Raw genomic sequence first — 20821 nt, 5'->3', positions numbered from 1 at the left:
GAAGGGAAAAAAAGATGGTGGCATGTAATAGCTAAAACATGCTCTCTTCCAAACTCAAGTTTTGCACCAGGACAAGGAAATTGAGCGATTTTGTAGCACGATATTTCGTTTTTCGATTTTTTTACATAATACAGGGAGAAAACACTTTCCCACACCTTTGAAATCTGAAAGATGGGAGTATTTGTGAGTATTTGCCACTTTGTTCCATGTCCTACTTCTTAAGCAGCAAAAGCTGCAACATTACCTGGACCATGTTGCATTTGTTTAAATTATTTTTTTTTAAAAACAGGGACAGATTCAAAAAGACTCCTAATAAATAAATGTCAAATTTTTTTTGTTTATAATGCTGCAGAATCCGTTTGCTCCATGTTGGTCCTGGTGCAGAAATATTTATGTAGTACGGACGAAGCAAATGCTTTTTGTTACATTTCCTATGAGACTAGCAGTAATAAAAATGGTTCAAAATGGATTTGGCTCTGTATTGTATACCAGTCTGAAATACATGCAGTAAAGCCGTCAGGGAATGCACTAAGAGTTACCTGAGCTGACCTTGAGTTTTGAATTCAGTGCTTAATTTGTAATATAATAAGTGCCAGGTCCCTGACCAGGAGGCCACTGCAGCTTGCTCCACCCATTCTCCTGTCATTGATGCCAATGACGGTAGCAAACATCTACCCTAACATCTTTCGTCTGCAAGTGCGAAGGTTCGGATTATTACAAGTCCCCAAAGCTTAAGGAAGGGCTGGGGAATAAGGTATTATTATTTTTTATGCATATTGTATTAATAAACAACTGTTGTTCTGCTCATCTCTAAATTAGATAGCAGCACCACCATGTGTCATAAGTGTGGTGATGACCATTAAGTGCGGGTACTGAGCACCGGAAACCACTGGCTCAAATTAAGCACTGAATACACTTCTGTTTTTTTGACTTGAGAAGTCACAGATAGTGTGTCTAAATATGTAAACATGCTCGTTAGAGCTGGATAGATGTGAAGTCCTTCAAGACACAAGAGTCACAGCTTCAGGAGTGGTGACATCGAAGCAGATGAAAAACACAACCGACAAATGCATTTTTGTGGTGTGGGTGGAGACCGAGTGACTCCGGCTTGCCTCCATCTCCTCCCATAGCTCACCTCTAATTCATGCACACTCCACTCCACCATCTACGCCCAGGGCAAACATCTACCCTAACATCTTTCGTCTTCAAGTGCGACAGTTCGGATTATTACAAGTCCCCAAAGCTTAAGGAAGGGCTGGGGAATAAGGTATTATTTTTTTTATGCATATTGTATTAATAAACAACCGTTGTTCTGCTCATCTCTAAATTAGATAGCAGCACCACCATGTGTCATAAGTGTGGTGATGACCATTAAGTGCGGGTGCTGAGCACCGGAAACCACTGGCTCTAATTAAGCACTGAATACACTTCTGTTTTTTGACTTGAGAAGTCACAGATAGTGTGTTCAAATATGTAAACATGCTCGTTAGAGCTGGATCGATGTGAAGTCCTTCAAGACAAAAGAGTCAGCTTCAGGAGTGGTGACATCGAAACAGATGAAAAACACAACCGACAAATGCATTTTTGTGGTGAGAGTGGAGACCGAGTGACTCTGGCTTGCCTCCACCTCCTCCCATAGCTCACCTCTAATTCATGCGCACTCCACTCCACCATCTACGCCCAGGGTTGAGAACTAGCTGGAGTGAGGCTCCACGGAGCTCGATTCCCAATGCTTCCTAGGCGGTGCAACATAAATGCTTGGAAAACACCATCAGCATAAACTCAGACAATTCAAAGAAATGCATTTTGTGGTCCTTCTTGAATGTTCAATCTTACCAAAGTATCTCACATACTGCTTCTTTTGCTTCTTCCCTGTTATACACAACTCATTAACACTTGCATGCTCCATAGTGAATGGGAAACACAAAACATCTGACTAAAGTTCATATTGGAAATTGACTGGGACGAAAAGGTTTTATGGTACAGAGTGGTTTGGGTCACCTCAAAAGGTAGATTATATCTACCCTCAATGAAAAAGACTCAATAGTCAAGAGTGCTACAGCAGTGGGATGGGTTTGCCTGCCTGTAAGATGCACCTGTATCCCCAGGTCCCTTATACTCAGGGTCCCAAGCACAATGACTTTGAAAGGACTAGAAACAAAAAACATGTGCACTAGTATGGCTGAGAGAGATGTGCTTGAGGAGAAAAAATTATCTTGTGATTTTTTGAAAATGCTTGAAACGCCGCCATAATCTTCAATAAAAATACATGTGCCTTTGTTTCAGTGACGCCACCACCCACTCTTATCACACGGACGACTGTCAACAGTTACTGTGTGGCTTTGTCTTGGCCCGCTGTGAACAAAGCCCTCATGTATGGGATCTACATTTATGAGAATGGTGACGTCAACAGTTCCCCCGTCATCAGGAAGACCACCTCCACAACAATCATTTTGGATAACCTTCTCCCGTGCACCAAGTACATATTTGGATTGGTCTCCTATAATTGGTTCTATGTTGCCGGTGAAGAGAATCGGGTTCAGCATGAAACAGGAAGTGAGTATGGTTTTATCCTTCCATTGATACGTTACAACCCAACTTGAAGCCGCGAGATTCACTGGTCATATATTGAGCTGAGATTCTTCCAAGAGGAGTGCCTAACTCCGCAGTGCAGGAGACTATTTTACACTCTGCTTGACTGCATCAACTAATATGAAACAATGTCATTTTCGGACTCACGATTAGAACATTAGGACTTATTTCACAGCGTGTGTGGACACGTGTAGCAGTGAGTTCCAATCAGCCATCTACTTTTAAAATATGTTTTTTAACAAAGCACATACAATATTAGATGCCTATTATTAATTTGCTAAACACTTTTCAATATTGGTGTTTAATTCACTTGTGGAAATGGGTATTAAAATCCTTTGCAATGTTCCCTTAATTGCAATGGTGGTAAGCATGCAGAGTAGGTAACCTTCCTGCATGAGTAAAAATATTTTATTATCCATTCCGGAATGAGGCTTATACTGTTTAAAAGATTATCTAAATTGGCAAAGCTATTGATCAAAAGTAGAAAGTCCAGAAGGCCTTCATTAAGAGTAAGAAAAACACAACATCAAATAGTCATGTCCCAGAGCCATTAGTGCATATACTTAAAAAGTCAGAGCTTGTATGTCAATTTTCTTGGTATTCTAATGAGCCAAAGAAAATCTCTGGTGGTTCCCACTGGTAATGCACTGGTGATGGAGCAAATTACAAAGCAGAAAATTCATTTTTAGCATGAAGGACAAGTTCAATTAGCTTGCCAGAGGCAAATTAGGTCCACCCATCAGAGCAAATGTGCTGCTGGATCAAGCGGAAGTAGAGGGGTCCAACACACTGGCCGGTCTTCATTGGGTAAATTGGCTTGACTACATGTATGTCCCTTGCAAAAAACACTTTTTTCCTCCCTAAATAATATGTTGCTATGCATAATGGGGAATATTTACAAAAACATTGCGCCACCAGAAGGTCACTTTTCCCGATGTTCTGGTGGTGTAGTGCCCTGCTCCATATTTACAAAGTGTTATTACGCCACTTTGCATGGCTTAACGCCGCTTTAAAAATATAGTCCCCTTTCACGGAGGTATCTGTGTGAAAGGGGCGTGCCATGGAGTTTGCTGTGGGCGTTCCACCGCAACACTCATTGCTTTTTGACGCTGCCCCAGATTTACAAATACTTGTAAATCTGGGGCAGCAACTAAAACTAGCGCCACTGAACAACAGGTGTTTGATTGGCACAACGAGTAGAAATACTTCCACTTCTCTTTTTTGCTCTTTCTACGTGTTGGGCACTCTGCATTCTGCAGCACACGTAGAAAGAGCAAAGAGCCTTTAAAGATTGTTTATGTGCATAAAGGTGTCCCTTCCTGTACATAAACAATCATCCTGCAACAAGGACACCCTTGCACCATGGTGCACGATGCCTGCGTTGTAGGGGATCATCCCTACAATGCAAGCACCCTTGCAGTATGGTGCAAGGGTGTCTGTGTTGTTGATAGGCAGCTTTTTCTAGTGCAAGGGAAAACACAGGGATGCCCTGTGTTCTTGTAAATATTGCGCATCCCTGCATTTTTTAAATGACACAGTGCGGTGCTGCTAAACTGCGTGCAGCGCCACACTGCGCCATTTCCTTGTAAATATCCCCCAATGTGTGTTAAGGTATATGACAAAGCAAAAGAAACAAGGTATATGACACCACAATTGCTAGGAAGACATTTCACAGAATGTTCAACTTCTTATTTTACATCACAGTGCCATGAAATGTAATGAGGACAAATATTTTTAAACCATGGCATATGCTTGTAAAATTTTGCAGTCCAATCAACAGAGATAAACCTCTTTCCTGAAGGTTCGCTTGCTCACTTTTGGCAGCTAGGCTAAAGGAGCACTCGTTCTTTAGAAAATACACATGTTGTGTTATGTGTATCTGAAAAATCAACAACAATGCAGTTGAATAAGGAACATACTGGTCCAAACCATGTTCGCTGAGCGGAATCCCCAAAAAGGGAGCTCAGTTGATGAAAAGTCAATGCAAAAACAACATTCTTAAAAACAAAAGTGTGAAATCAGAAAATGAGAAAATAAAATGTCAAAAGAGTTCCTTTATCTGAAATGTCCACTCAACTCCCCTGACAGGCACATTACAGAAAGCTCCCAAGTGTTTTGAAAGTTATAGAATCTAAAATAAAAGTTGTGGTGAGTAACACAGGGGTTAACTCCCTTTGCAAATGGCTTGGAAACACCACACAATAGGTCTCCGCTGTCTTTCCAAGCATATCAAGGGCCAACATTGAGTATAGGATTCTCCTGGCTTCACGGCACAACCTTCAGATCCAGATTAGAGGCCTTCAGGAATAGAGTTTGAGAGTCTATTCCACTTGACGCAAGGTTTTCTGTGGTCAGCACCCCCCGGTGTGCCCATGAGCTTTGTATCACCCCAGCTCACTATTCCGTAAAACAGGCTCCTGCCACAGGTCAGATTTTCCAACAGACACATCAAATATCCTTCTGGAATAAGTGAAGCAACCGCTTCCTTGAGTGTTATGTAAATGTCCTGGACACAAAGGTTCAAGTGGTGAGGAACAATGTCTTTCAGAGTTTCCCTGGCAGGCAATAAAACATTGTATTTCTGCAACCAACAGCACTTCGCTTTCTGAGTTCTATTCAGGTACTAAGGTGACAATGGGCTTATTGGGGACTTTTAAAAGGGTAATAGCCAGCAATTTATGAGCTACCCTAAACCAATGTGTAAAACATACACACACCCAATGCCCAATTTTTTATTCAATATGTGGAAGATTATTGGCGTAAAAACTAAGGTGACATGAGAAACCTTAGCACTAAGAAATTCTCTACCACCTTCACCCATTACTAACCAGTTCAGCCTACTCTGCTTCAAAGGATTCTGGCACCATCTGCAGGCGCAAACCCTTGCTGAGCAAGTGAGACTATGGGTCTACCAGAGACCTCAACTTGAAAAGAAGTCCGATCAGCTTTGTTTATTAACCCGTTCGACGCTCATGACGAGCTGAGCTCGTCATAACGGCTGTGGAACGCCCACGCGGGGCTAATTCCCCTCCTGTGCGGGGTGTTCCATTGAGTGGGCGGAGTCGTGACGAGCTGAGTTCGTCACAAGCACCACGGCGCTGCGCACGGCCCCCTTACCCCCCGCACTGCGGGGGAATTAGCCCATTGGGGAAGGGCTTAACACGTGCCCAGCAGTCAACTGAGGGACTTTTTCCCTTCTTGCTTCCTGGCTCTGTGTGTGATCCTTTTGAAGCATGTGGAACTGATGTCTTGTAGGAAGACTGTTGGTGTGTGCGATGCAAAACTGGTCTCTCCGAGTAGCGGTGTAAAGCAGTTGTCAAAAAGCCTTAGCTAATGCACGAATCTCAGAGCATTGGATTAGACATAGAGTGTCTGGTATTTAAAGCCTCAAAACTAAAATATTTAGTCTTTCAGGCATTACTGCATTTAGTATATTTTTGGTGCTGGTGGCCTTTCCCATGACTGAGACCCAAATCATTAATGAGTTAACATTGCAAGCCACTCTGCATTTGGACAGCTTTTCCTGTAATAATACCTACTGAATTACGAGGAGTAAGGTATTAAAATTTGTATAGCCAAGTGCCTGGAAAAAGCCAAGGCAGATCTACGCCAGAGGGCTTAGCGTAACGGCTAGGGCGGCTGACCCCGAAGCTGGGGACCGGATTCGAGTCTCGGAAGGGATGCTCAACATCCTGTGATACTGGGTAAACCACTTAATCTCCCTGTGCCTCACAAAAAATGAATGTGTCTGTCTGCAATGCAACTGGTGCTCATGCAAAGCGCTCTGATACCTTTCGGTCTAGTTTGCGCTATATAAAAATCCCCTAAAAAAAAGCTGTATAGAGATGTTTAAACCATACAATTTTTAGAGAGCATATGGGCGTATGGTCTGTTAGTCACACCTCATCCAGAACAAAAGCCTAAAAACAGAGACTTAAATCCCAAAAAACAGGGTGGATTCTCAAAGGGGTTTCCTGGTCAGGATCCTCTAAGCTCCATAGAGCAGCAAATATTTCACTTGCCTTAAATGTTCCTGCTTTACTGCAGAAGTTACTGTGCTGTGCAAATCGGTACTTTTCCAAGTGCCTGGTTGGTGTAGAAAAATTAAAGGACTACCGCAAGGCAAGCGCCCCAGCATCCCCGGAAATGACCCTTAACACAAGTATTGAAAGGAGCAACCTGTAAACCTGATATAGTTTGTGTTTTGGTAGACAAGGTGCTAGTTCTGTATATGATGCACACTTCACTGACCTTCATGTTGGATTCTGTTATCAGACTAGTAGTAAAAGCTAGGCAGATACATTTACATGATTTACTGGAAAACGAGACAGTTCTTAATACTTCTTTGTACTTAATTGTAATTGCTATGTGTTTTTGTGTTTTCACCAGAGATTGATTCAGTTCAGGGACTTGTCCTTGACTACACTGACAACCTTCAACCTGCAGTGGCAACTTGGGATACATGCAGAGGTGCACTTTCATACACGGTCACTGCTGCATCTACAGATGGGGACATTGTAACCTGTGACGCGGTCAAAACCAGCTGTGACCTGGTAGGACTGAAGTGTGAGAAACGCTACCAGGTGGCTGTCGTAGCAACAGCAGGCAGTTGCAGTAGTGACATTGCAATTACTCTACCTCTGGACACAGGTAACTAATTATATACATTATTTCTTTTTTTGGTCTAAATGAATACATATATTTCGTGTCCACTATATAAGGCCATTCCATGTCATGGGGGAACATGGCCTGGTGGCCAAGGTGGCGGGCTAAATATCTCGAGGCTCCCAGGCAGAGACCTCTGAATCTGCCCCCAACAACAGCCGCTGAGGGCATTCGCCGCCCCTGACAAGCGCCTATGATGGGCGAGACATTGTGGAGCCTGCTTTGCCATGCTCTGTGCTCTTGGAGGTCTGCGGCTATGACCAGCCCAGTTCGAGCTCGTAACCGGGCCCTAAGTTCCTTTGCAGGTCCAAATATCTTCCTCTGCGTTGTACATCTCTACCAGGTGCACAGCCCATTTCCATCAAATGTGACTGCTGTGCCTTGGTATTGATTGGTATGCTTTAGAGTCAATGAAAACAAGAACGAGGGCTATATTTGGGTTTTGGGAGGCAATGTTCCAAAGCCTGTATGGTTTGCAGGGCCAGCTTTAGGGCAGCGCGACTGTTGCAGTTGCACAGGTCACTGACCTGGAGGACCGTGCTGTGTTGAGCAATTACTTAGGATTGAAAGGCAACTGCTGCTGAGTTCCATGTACATGCAGCTTTCAGGCAGCAATAAACATGTCAAGAAAACTCTTGTGATTAATGTTCCTGCTAGAGAGAGAGACATTGAGTTTTGTCTAGTGGCAGTTTTGGCTCACCTTAAAGTAGCGCAGAACCGATCTGCATTGTTTGGGGATAGCTGAGTGGATCTGTAAAACCAGCCTTACCAGCGCTTTAAAACCAATAACATGTATGTGAGCGAGGGGCTATTGAGAAATGAGGGGCACTTTTGCTGGGTGGTAGTGAAGGAATCCGAGGTGGAGGTCATGGGTGGGGGGCACCAAAAACCTTGTTGCACCGGGCACCACCAGCTTTAAAGCCGGCCCTGATGGATTGTCAACGGTATGGTGTCAGGTAATGTTGGTTCATCGATAAAGATGGTTGCACCATAGAAAACCTCTTATTTTAACTTGTTTTGGAGAAAAAATCTTACTTTATCTTTGACTGCCTTCAGTAAGTGCCGTCTAAGTACAGGAAGTGCAGAATGTACAGTCTACTACAGTAGAAAAGAATAAACATACAAAGCCTGGATTTGCATTTTCTTGTTGATGGAAAGTATTATCAAGATTAGCTTTGTCAATGGGTCTAGCCACAAGGTAGATTTTGCAAATGCCGGCACCTGGGTAGCGCAGTTGCTTGTTATTCTCCCATGCAGTCGTCAACTCAAAGTTTGATACTGTTTCTGTCTCTGACTCGAAGTGCTGGATGATTACCTATGTTTCTCTCCTCTGTCTCTCCTGCCAGCTCCATGCGCTCCTGAGAACATAACGGTGACACACGACTGCCAAGTCAACATCATTTACTTAAGCTGGAACCCTGTTGTCGACGCCATTTCTTACACAGCCACTGTCCTGGCGCCAGATGGAAGCAGGGAATATTGTTACAACAACGACGACACAACCTGCTTCTTCATGAATCTGATGTGTGGAACACAATATGAACTAACCATTTTTGGATTCGATGGCTTGAGGAACGGCTCCAGCAGTATTCCCATTGCAGTGAACACATGTTAGTATAGTCACCATCTATGCCTGACTGTCAGGCACTTAGAGAGTGGCCTTGCTGCATAACTTCACTGGTTTCAGGAAGTCTGACATTCTGGGGTTAGTTTAGCCTTGGTTCACAAGCCTGGGTCATACCTCTCCAATGACCACCAGTTCTGCAACTTGCTAATGACATCTTGCATTCAATTCAGGTGATATCCTTTCTTCACAAATTCCCATACTGAAATGATCTTACATACTATTAGGTAGCAGCATTCTTTAGTAAGCCGTGGCCACATTCTGCTGTTCCGCAGATGCCATGGAGGGAGAGGGTCCAGTGCACCCTTGAAAATCTCAGCAGTATGTCCAACCTGCCTATGGTAGGGCGGCTGTGACTGCAAATAAGGGGCAGGGGGTGGCAATGCTGACCCACTGAATAGTCAAAGCCAGTAATATTTTCAGGATATTCATAAAGAATTGACAGTACATGGTGAACAGAATTTCAATGTCGATTTTTTTCATATTGTTTCGATGTTCTAAGTTTACAAGTATATTTTACTATGCGGCGGTGATGCAGGTGGGGCCCACCGGCACTCATTTTGGGGGATCTGGACTTATTTTACATTATCAGAACTTAACCCCGAAGAAGAGAGACAAAGGCAAGGATGGGGGAAAGAAGGAGGAGGGAAAGAAACACGGGGAAAAGGTGACAGAGGGAGACAGCAGGGATGAAAAAGAACAGCAAAAGTGAGATTAGGGAGTGAATGGTAGTGGTGAAAGAGGCATGGGGTGTAACCAAAGCTAGATAGCGATAATATTTGGTAACACTGACATTCAGCAGGACCAGTGGGTAGCTTCTGAGAAAAACTTTGAGCCCTCACTGGTGATTCCATCTACACTTGGCACCTGTTGGTGCCCTTTCTAATTTGTCGCTTGCCTACTGACCAATCGGCTTGGGACTGTGATTACCCGAATCCTGTTGTTTCTAACATGCTGCCGCCATTGTCACTGTTTATTACAGCACCTTGCGACCCACAAGATGTACAAGCTGTCCCCGACTGCAACGAGAACCTTCTGACGATCTCGTGGACAGAAGCCCCCGGAGCCTTTTCCTACGCAGCAGTGGTTCTGGGAAGCAGCGGAACCATTTACAACTGCAGCACGTTCAGGACCAGCTGCGCCATCACTGACCTGCAGTGTGGAGAAAGCCTGTCCGTCAGCGTCGTGGCGTATGATGACGAGTGCTCCAGCGCCAAGAGTGTTAGTGATGATGTGGTCACAGGTACATGACATCCTCAGGTCATTTTACCTCAGGAGGTTAGCATGCAGCTTGTGTTTAGTAAGAGTCCTATCTAAAAAATTCATGTTTTAATTATCTCAGTCAGTCTGCTCAGGGTGCATCAATGTCAACAAGTGTTGAATAACATATTTAAGATTACAAACCATAAATAATAGCTCATAATATATGACAGTATATCAGCCCTGTCCCCATAGCACACAAATGGGGGCTCTATTACGAGTCGGGCAGTCCACTGACCTCCAGACTTGCAGGGGCACCACCATGGTGGCCTTCCGGCCACCCTATTGTAATTAGAGCAGTCAGACCGCCATTGCCCGATGCAGCCGTCAGGGAACCACCATTGCCTGGATGTGTTGCGGCATTCAGGAGGACGCAATATGCTTGGCGGGATCACTGCAGTCCTGCCAAGCATATTACAAGTTTCCTGTCTGCCCCGGTTTTCAAGGCGGTTCCTCCTCCATGAAAAACGTGATGGAGAGGATAGAAAGGGGGCTCTACAGAGTCCCTTGTGCCTCTGCACCATGAGGTGAATGCAGAGGGGCACACATGTGCCCCCCTGTGTGCATGCAGCCCTGTTCTTGCATGGCATGGACTTTATCGTTGATGTCTTGCAGGAACTGTTTTGGGCATTTCCATTAAGGTGCCCATTTTCAGGGCACCGTCGTGGGAATGCCAAAAAAAGCCTGCCAGACATGAGAAATACTTGTAATCTGGCAGATGGCCCGACCACTGGTTTGGTGGTGCGGTGGCGGGAAGGACCTGGCACCACACTACCAAACTCACAATCAGGCCTTTAGTCTAATATGGAACAGTATAAAGTGGAATCAGCAAGATGTCCAAAACAAAGATCTGAAAGCAAGTTGAGTGCAAGGATGTTTGGTGGAAGCAAGAGATGGGATGACTTTGTTGAATACTCTTTTGCTTACTCTCCTGAGTCCTATTCACTGACCCTCGCCTAGTCCCTTTTTGGTACTGCCTTACTACTAATTAATGATATATCTATCAACTTACTCTCATTTGGTGGGTGTCACCCTACTTTTACTGATATTCCCCTCATTGACAAAAAGACTTCCTCCATAGACTTTAATCTGACCCTCTTTTAAAAGTTATATCACTCTACAAAAAAAATGCTTATTTTCCCATTCACCTTAATGGGATCGCCTTGCTTCTTCCCTATTTTAGATTCAATTGGTGGACAGGTATATAATGGTTAGGCCTGATGTCTGTCGCTGCCACGCCCCATGCCACAATTCCACAACTGTTACTGTCCTGCCCTCCTTATTTGTCCTACCTTGTTTCCTGTTTCCTCCTTGGCCTTTTCCAGTGTCCATTCCAGGTCCCACCATGACTACTGCACCACCTCCTGCCCATTTCATCATTCTTCTCTCTCTACCCAATTGCCATCCTCCCCACTCCCTCTTCTGTGTGCCAACATGTCTTATCATGGCAGGGAGAGTGATATTCCAGCTAATTGTACTCCATTTTTTATCACACTAATAGTGAATGATAATTATTAGTGTAATAAAAAAAGAAAACAAGGAAAGTGGAACTCCAACCAACGTACATTTTGCCACATTTGAAGGCAGGGGTCGCAAAGACAGTGCCAGGGGTAGCAAGGGGTAAGCCGAGGTCACCACTTCAACCACTGGCAACCCCTAAATGATGTCCATGGCGTCTTAGGGTTCTTGTAACATGCTCAGTTGATGCAATCAGCATGGCTTCCTGACATGAGCTGAGTAGAAACAACACATTTGGTCAGTGTGAGAAGGTAGTAAATGTTTATGGGATGTGGACTTTCCCTGTTAATGTATTTAATCTTTTATTCCAGCTCCCTGCACTCCAGCGAATGTCAATATTCTGCAAGGTTGTGAGCCCGACACAGCGATGGTCACATGGGAGTTCACAGTGGGTGCTGTGTTGTACATCGTGGAAGCCGTAGGAAGTGACGGTATTCACCACATCTGCGAATCTGCTGACCTCAGCTGCTCGCTCACGGATTTATCTTGCGGGGAAGTGTACTCCGTCACTATGATTGCAACAAACAACTTATGCAACAGCACGTCAACTCCTGTGCAACAGTTTCAGACAGGTAACAACGACAGAGTCACCGGTCTACTTTGGCATGCTGCGGCAGTTCCAATATACAGGAGTCACATCTGTAGGCAGCGCAAATTCAGAGTAGCAAAATGAAAGTCCAATGTTCCTTACAAGATGTATTATATGTGCCATGCTGCTCTTAGCTTCCTTTGTTGTGCCTCAGTGTAATAACTTTCTCACTCTGGGTACAGAGAATGTATGCATTGGTTTCAGCCCTTGGAGGTAGCTGTTGAACACCCAGAAAAAATAATAGCAAAAGACAATCCAAAAAGCAGAACAAACAACATGTGCAAAAAAGCCATTAACAAATGCAAGGGTAAGAGAGATTTTTTGGATAGGGTTTAGGTCACATTTTGGGTTTAGGGTTAAACTAAGGTATGGTGTGTAGCACCTTATAAGGTAAGGTTCTGGCATATAGTAATAGTAGGGGTAAGGAACTTGGACAAGGGTTGAGTTGGGGAATGGGTTATTGCTAGAATTGGAGTTAGAGTTAAGGTTTGGGTTAGGGATGGGGTTAAAGTTGGGATATTTCAAGGACTGGATCAGAATTAGAGTTAGAGTATGGACGTTTTAAGTGATGGTGTAAGATGTTGGTGAGGAGAATGGTGACACTGAGGACAGTACTTGGATATGGCGGTCCCCCTCAAAATGGGAGAGACAGCATGGTGTAAGAATAAAAATGTTAGGCATAAGGAAAGAGTATCAGTGAGTAAAGTTAAGGTTAATGTATGCCTATGTGCAGTTCACAAATGCAGTGTTTTTTAACTCAACATGTCTACATTTTCCTTAGATATGCAATGCAACCACAACTACATTTTCCTACCTCTACATATTTTGCACTCTAGTCTTTTTGTCCTGTACATTATAATTAACAATGAAAACATGAAGCTTCTTTAAAGTTTGTTTGAGACTTCAGAAGTCTAGAGTCATAGGTCCAACTAAGATTCATTTTCTCAAACACTCCTTATGCTAGGTCCAAAGTGGTTTTTATCCCGGTTCTAGCAGTCGCTTTAGTGCTTTTAGTGAATATGCACAGTGCTTCTCTGTGCTGCTTTACACAAACTAGCTGTTTTCATGTTCATAAATTTGAGCTGAGGAATCCAGAAGAAATGTAGAGCATAATAATAAAAACAAAAACAACAATGGCAATAACAGCAGCAACTACAACAACAACAACAATAATAATAATAACAACAATAGTTTTACTAACCCCATCGACGCGGGTCCAGGGGGGCCGCGAGCGGTGCCGTGGTGCTGATGGCGAGCTCGGCTCGTCATGCTGCACGGTGGCCATGTGCTGATGACGAGCTGAGCTCGTCATGGCCACGCTCGCTCAATGGAACGCCCAGCACAGCGGGGTCATTATCCCCGCGTGGGCGTTCCGCGGAGGCCATCACGAGCTCAGCTCGTCACAAGCACACGGTCACAGTGCTGCATGACGAGCTGAGCTTGTCATCAGCATGCAAGGAGTTAATATTATTTTTATTATTATTAACAATGGTAGTAGTAGTGTTATAGCAACACGTTTTTTACATAGCATATATATGGGAAGGAATCTTTGGAGGCAATCTCCTTTTTTCTATGTTATTTCAGGGTCATCATTTCAAAACGTTGCCCCTATTAGGCCCAGGAAGTGCCTGGAAACTGCCTGTCTTGCTAATTACTTCACTGCTTCTAGTCCCTGCACCATAAGAGCTGTTTCTCTGTTTCATTTTGAGCATTGTCCTGTGTGAAAGCTGATTTCCATGTCTTCTGGTTCTAATTCAGAGAGTGATCCAGGCCCCAAGGCTCATTTTTAAATAATGGGGGGCATGTGTTATGTCATGTTATGTTATGTTATGCAGATTTGTAGAGCACACTATCACTCGGGAGGGAATCCTGGATCTTAGCAGGTGTGAATTTAGCAGCACCTAGGTCCTACTCAAAAAAGTGAGGAGGAGGCTCGTATATGTAGCGACAGTTCATTCCACCCATTAGTAGTGATGGAAAGGAAGGCTCAATCACCAGATTTGTTTTTCCATATGCATGATAAACCAGATCCAGTTCGACTGATATATTCTTTACTTCCTGCAAGTATGTTTTTGCCTCCTACACATATCAACATGTGGGTCATGGAGGCCACTGACTTTCTAATAAGTTCTTTTTGGTTGTATGTAATTAATTCAATTTCCAAGCAAAAAATACAAAAAGTTCCCTTTTCCTTTTTTGTTGAGTATTGAGACTGTTTGTCTCAGAAAGAAATTTGGTTCAAGGTAATAAACAAAAAGGGCTTTTAGAGTTGCGACTAGATTAACAAATTTACATATTTGCAGTATTGGAGTATTTCAATTATAAACATCAGACATCAAAGAAAACAAAGAGAGTGGAGAACCAAGAGTATAAGTTATATCTCTCTTTTAATTTGTTAATTATTACATGTATTCAAGTTAAAAACATCAAATTTATTCATAAAAAACATTTCATATATAAAAAACCGTTCATGAAGAAAAAAGATTATATGTCGACACTTTTTTCATTAAAAAGCAGTCTAGTTTTGCTGCTGGTTATTCGCTTTGATCAATCAGCGACATAGACTTTTGCAGTTTATTTTTGCGATTTCATTAAACTTTCTGTATTCTGGAATGATTTCCCTATCATAAATCGTTGTTAAAACCTCTTCCGTTTGTAGCCCATCATGTGATTCTTCAATTATCACTTATTGTTAGTAATTAATTTTTGATATTGGTAGGACGGCCGTCTGTTCTTGAGTTTAACTTAAAGCTTTTTTGATAAGTTAGGTTTCTAGTTGTTTAACCAGCCAGTATCAAAGCTTCTTTTGGGGGATCTTGCAGAGCACCTCACTTCAATTTGGTTTGCTCCTTTGTTGTCAAGTACACGAACCGTCCGCATTACAGCCTGATGCCATACTCCAAGGAAAGTGTAGTAGGACCTGTTTAGGAACTGTTTGCGACTGATATCTCAAACTGTTGTGATGGACCTATCAACAAAATTTCCCACAATAAGATTTGCGTTCTCACTGAAATCTGTCTCTGAATTGTTGCGCTTATAGTCATGCAAAAATTGGATCCTGTGGAAGCTCAGCCCATTGTCTATCGTAAAAAAGTATGAATATTTTACATACTTCGAACTTTTGAACAGTGTAAGTGTCAATTTGCCAGGCCTGGCAAGTCTATTTTCATGGACATAACAAGGTGTTGTCACTGCTGGCGAAATTGGTCCTACCAATGCTGGTATTGAGATTTGTTTTTCTTTTTTTCTGGTATAATTCCATTGACTCCGTTTAGTATATTTGCTGCCTGTTATGATATAAAAATGTTGGATGTTGAATTCATGATCAAGCTGGTTATTCTTTTATGCTCTTATTTTGTTTGAAGGATAATGACTTCTTGTTGAACGGTCTTCTATGATATGATCCTTATCCACGTAGGCCCACGATCTTGTTTGACTTGTTGTCTCTCAGAATGGCCAGTTTACACATCACCACTCTTCTCAAATGCCTGATTAAGTTGGATTCGAACTCCTTCAAAATACTTGACCTACATAATACTAAATCCTCTATGAAAAAATGTAAACATACATTTATACGAGAATATCCTAAAACTCTGACCACAGACCAGTACTACAGCAGTCATAGGGGAAGCTTAAAACTTATCCTATCTTCTCTCACAACACTGCGCTCTGGGAATTTTCATAACAGTGTTCTGTGTCTTGAATATTCCTTAAGGCCGAAAGAAACCTATACTTTCAACAGCTTCTTTTAACATATCACTTTCTTACTCCATCTACAATAAAAGGAAGACAGTTATCCAGTCCATGGATGATAATTTAACTCTATTTGATTGCCACTCTCTACACTTCCCTGTGCTGGGAGGATGCTGCCCTTTCTGCCCCCCCTCCCACATCTTACTATCTATGACCACCAACTCTGACAATGATCAACTTCTCTCAATATCCTCTATAATCCAGAAAAGGATACTTCCCTCATCAGCCCTCTTTGTTATCACAATCCCTAATTACCCTATAGTCTCTTCTACTATTCGCCCGGCTTCATCTGCCTCCTTACGGGGACTTTTATTCCTGCCTATTTTACTACAACCTATTACTAATGTAAAGTGAAATCAGCTAATTAACCTCCAACTTCCTTTAGATTTGAGGACCCCATACCCAAATCCACAACTTTCACCAAGTTCTTTGACCAACAAGTCATATCCATTGATCTTTCACTGCCTCACCTCACAGATTATAAGGACTTAAAACTCAAATCTAAAGCCAAGACAAAAAAAATTACATTCGGCCCTCTTTCATAAAATGTTCCCTAACAATTCATAGCTACAGTTAAGCCTTCAAATTATTTCATTTACCAAGTTCAGGGGATTATTGATAGTGGCCTGGTCTTCCATCTTTAATATTGTACTAAATGAATGAACTTCTCTCTGTCCCAAATTGCCTTAAAATGTGTCAGGTCACATCCCTACTGAAGACGCCATCTGTGGAATCGGGATAATACCCCTACTCTTTTCAAACTTTACCTAGAGCCTATTTGTTTTTGACCCAAGAGCACAGGGATCTTATATCATCAGAATTCAGAAGACAAACACAGGTGTATTTTAAGATTACTTCTCCCAAGGATTTTTGACTCTAGAAGGTGTAGTTTCTCCTGATCCAACCCTCTCTTTTGAACCTTACCAATACATACTTTATTGGACATGTGTGATGTTCTGGGTTCTAAACCCCCAATTATCAATATAGGTAAAACCTAAAGCTTCATCATGGACAAAAATAATCAATCTGCAATTCGCATATCAATAAGATGGCCAAAAATGTATGCTTTCAGCTAACACTTCTGTGGTGTTCTTGCACATATGTATGTATGTATATATGTATGTATGTATGTATATGTGTGTGTTTTTATGTATGTATATATTTGGTATTTTTTTGGCATGAACGTAGCCAAAAGGCAAAAGGCAGAGAAGTGCTGCACATCATCAAAGTTCAGCATAGAGTCAATGAGCGACAGGAGAGGGAGATGCTTTGTGGAACTGTCAATCAATTGTGATGAAGGTTCTTTAAAAAAGGCTCACTTCAAGCATTTTCAATATTGTGGCAGCATTGGGGTGGTCCCGATGGATTTGGGGATGTTGTTCAAGATCATGGGTGCATAGATGGAAAGGCATACTGCCTTTTATTGTTTTCACACTTCTTAATCTGCAGTCTGATGGTGTCCTGGCTGCAGGTCTGCTGAGAACTACCAGAAATGGTGAGCTTGTGTGCAAAATAAGTGGGATACGGGTTGTAATGGCTTTCTAAATGATACCGCTTGTTTTGAAGATGGTGAGTGCTGCAAGATCAGTCAATGGAATTTCATCAAGAGTGTGTGAAGTGATTATATTTCTTCAGGCCCTTGATGCAGTGTAGCTTACTTTACAATGTGTTCCTTGATGGTGAGGTTGATGTCCAGAGTGAATCAAGCGAGTTGGCAGTCAGTGAAAGTTGGGGTTTGAAGCTCTCAAGGTTCATGGTATTAAACCAGTGTTGCACACTTTCTTGTTTGTTGTTCTGGACAGATATTAGAAATTCTGTTTTCACGGGTTAAGCTGGTTAAGCTGTAGGTAGGCTCTGAATATCCATGGTTGGATGATGTGCAGGCAGTGTTGTAGGCATTGGGTGGCTGAAGAAGAGGAGACTTTCAAGTAGAGGTGCATATCATTAGTCTATCGGTGATTCTTAAAGCTGTTTTCTGTGAGAAGAACACAAGTGACTCCATGTGGAGGTTGAAGATGACAGGGGATAGTATGGAGTCTTGCATGGGATCTGGAGGTGCCCATGTGAGCAAACTGTGGCAAGGTAGGAGAAGAATCATTGAAGGACAGAGTCCACAAATTCCATTTGAGACTTAATGGTCTGTATGATGGTTGAACGGCCAATGGTGTCAAAGACAGCTGAGCAGTCTAGCACTATGAGGAGGCAGGGTTCATCTTCTGTGTCAAAAGCCTATTGCAATCTTTCAGGAGGTCATTGTTTTTGATGTGTAAGGTGGTAGTTTACATGCTGCGATGAGATCTGAAGCCAAAGTGGTAGTTTGGCAGGAGATGATTATCATTAAAATGATCTTGGAAATGAGTATAGACTGCTTTTTGAATGATCGTGCTGATGAGTGGTAGGTGAGTAATGGGCCAGTAGTTTCTGAGGTCTTCAGGGTCTATTATAGGTTCCTTTAGGAGTGGGAGAATCTGCCTGTATTGAGAGCTTCTGGGAAGATGCCATGAGTGAGAGATGCACTGACAGAGGTGAGTAGGGTGCAAGAGTATGCCCAGAAGGATCTTTGATGGAGGACAAATGTAACACAAAACCTTCTGCTGGCAGGGCTTTTCAGTAAGTAAATCAATCAACAAGTAAAAGACCATTTGTGAGAAAGCTCATTTGTATGTGTAAGTTAAACTTGCAGAGCCAAACAATTTTGCAAGTTTGGCCAAGTATATGCTGTTCTGAGCAACCACTACTGGAATGAACACAATTGCGTTTGGCTGTTAAAGCCTTCGCCAGCTGGATATAATGTGATAGCATTGTCACACTGGAGATATTTTTTTTTAAAAATCACCCAAAGGGACAGTATTTTTGTGAACAATAGGCCATGATATTTCTTTTAAACAATATTTTGGCTACGATACTCAGGAGTAACACAACACAGGGCGAATTGCTACGTAGCTTAACTCTGCCCAGGGAAGGTGTGCCGTGGGCGTTGTATGGGTGTTCCCGCAACTTCCATGGATTTTGACGCATTTTCGCATTTGCCATTGCTGCTAGATCTGGGAATGTGCCAAAATGTTACGCCTTCCCTGGTGAGGCTTAATGTGGTGAAATAGCTCCATTTTCCTTACTACTTCCTCTTGCTCTGTGTGCTGAACTCTGCAACACTCATAGAGGAATATACCACAGGGGATTGTTTTTGTGCAGGAAGGTGATCCAAGAACAATCCAGCATGCAACGCAGGGCCCCTAGCACCAATGTGCAAGGGTGCCTGCGTTGGCGCTACGCTAGGCAGCCCAATGTGCACCAGCACGGGGGAAAGGATAGGAATGCACCTTATTGTAATACATATGGTGCGTCTCTGACTTTTCCCTGTAACGCAGCGCAGCAAGGTGACTTACAAAAAATGGCGCTAACTTGACCGCCCTGGCCACCACTTGATATAAATCCGAGCCAGCTAGAATGATCATGGACACTTGACGTAAGTACGCGGAAGGTTATGATACAGAGAACATTTGCTATGTCTGTAGATGCAAACTTAAAGTAATAGCAGTCGGTACAATGTTTCTCATCACTTTGTGGCGTCCCTTTCTTTCACCCCCCAGTGCCGTGCGCTCCCAGTTACATCCGAAGTGACCTCGATTGCAATCACAATAAGCTCTTGGTGACGTGGCAGCAGGGGCTCGGAAACCTGACGTACATAGCGGAAGCGCATGATTTGGAAGGCAACTCGGCCTCGATCACGACCGACAACTACTACTGTGAAATCACGGATATTAACTGCGGGGCAACATACAGCGTCCGAGTGACGGCCTCCAACGGGGCGTGCACCGGTCCTGCCAACGAGACCCTGCCCTTCAACACAGGTGAGGCCGCACTTTGTGCCACGACATTGTGCAACATTTCGGAGACGGAATTGCTCCAGGCGACCTATACCACAGCGAGACTCATTTAGGAAAGCACGCAACATTTGTGCTACTTTGGTATTTAATATTAGGCCTGGTTTTTGGAAAAGTATCCTGTGCAGAAATAAGCAACACGAATGTTCTTTCATAAATCTTTAAAAAAGTATGTTTTATCTTCCTACAGTGTGTATGTTTCCTGTTCATTGTTTTCAATCATTTGATAACTGTGAAAGAAATGTCAGAAGGTCGAACCGAATTGTTGAAACATGTATCAGTTATAGACCGGCAGAGGCTGTGACTTCGTTCTGGAACTCGTTAATGTCCGAATACTTCTGTTTGTCTTCCAAACTTTTCCAAGTTTTTTCTGTTATCAAATAGTTTGGATTAATTTGTATGGGCATTAACAAAGCGTATATACTCACATAATTTTTTATTCGGAATTGCATTTCCCTCCAGATAATTTGTGCTCAGAACATGGCTATAATCAATGTGCCACTTAAAAGCATATTCTGCTGCTCAATGCTAGAAGTTCACATTAAAACGCCATGCTGCATGAGATGAATCAATTACATTTGGATTTCTTTTTAAAAAAAAAAAAGCAAAAGCGGATCCGACACGTCTGCAGCGTCACTCCTTCCAAAGACTAAAAATATTTTTCAGTCAATTTAATTTGATTTTCACCTTCTGACACCCTGATGATAATAGCTTGGTAGCCTACAAATTGCAAACAAATGTAGGGTTCTCTTGATGATAAGCTAGTTTCCAAAATCCAACTGTAGTAATTCCAAATAAATCTAAATAAGCCTTGTTGAAGATGAAGAGTAGTTTATTGGAGCATCCACCTATAAGGTCATCTCATCTTGTGTTTTTTCTCCTGGGAGTTCTTAGAAATATTCTCCCCTTTCTTCCTTCCAGATTACATAGAAACAT

The 20821-nt window shown here is 42.7% G+C and overlaps 1 protein-coding gene across 1 annotated transcript in view; it reads left to right on the top strand.

Annotated features, from left to right (window-relative positions):
- Positions 1-20821, top strand: part of LOC147747432 (uncharacterized) — a 342871-nt gene that overhangs the window by 59117 nt on the left and 262933 nt on the right. Inside the window, exons 5-10 of the mRNA XM_086953898.1 lie at positions 2287-2556; positions 6982-7242; positions 8604-8867; positions 9864-10124; positions 11971-12231; positions 19592-19852. Of these exons, the coding sequence (XP_086810024.1) occupies positions 2287-2556; positions 6982-7242; positions 8604-8867; positions 9864-10124; positions 11971-12231; positions 19592-19852 (1578 nt within the window). The remainder of the gene's footprint in view (positions 1-2286; positions 2557-6981; positions 7243-8603; positions 8868-9863; positions 10125-11970; positions 12232-19591; positions 19853-20821) is intronic.

Source organism: Lissotriton vulgaris, chromosome 1_1 (genome assembly GCF_964263255.1).
Source record: "Lissotriton vulgaris chromosome 1_1, aLisVul1.2, whole genome shotgun sequence".
Taxonomy (NCBI): Eukaryota; Metazoa; Chordata; class Amphibia; order Caudata; family Salamandridae; genus Lissotriton; species Lissotriton vulgaris.
The sequence above is the reverse complement of the archived record's forward strand: the minus strand, read 5'-3'. Positions and strand labels throughout refer to the sequence as shown.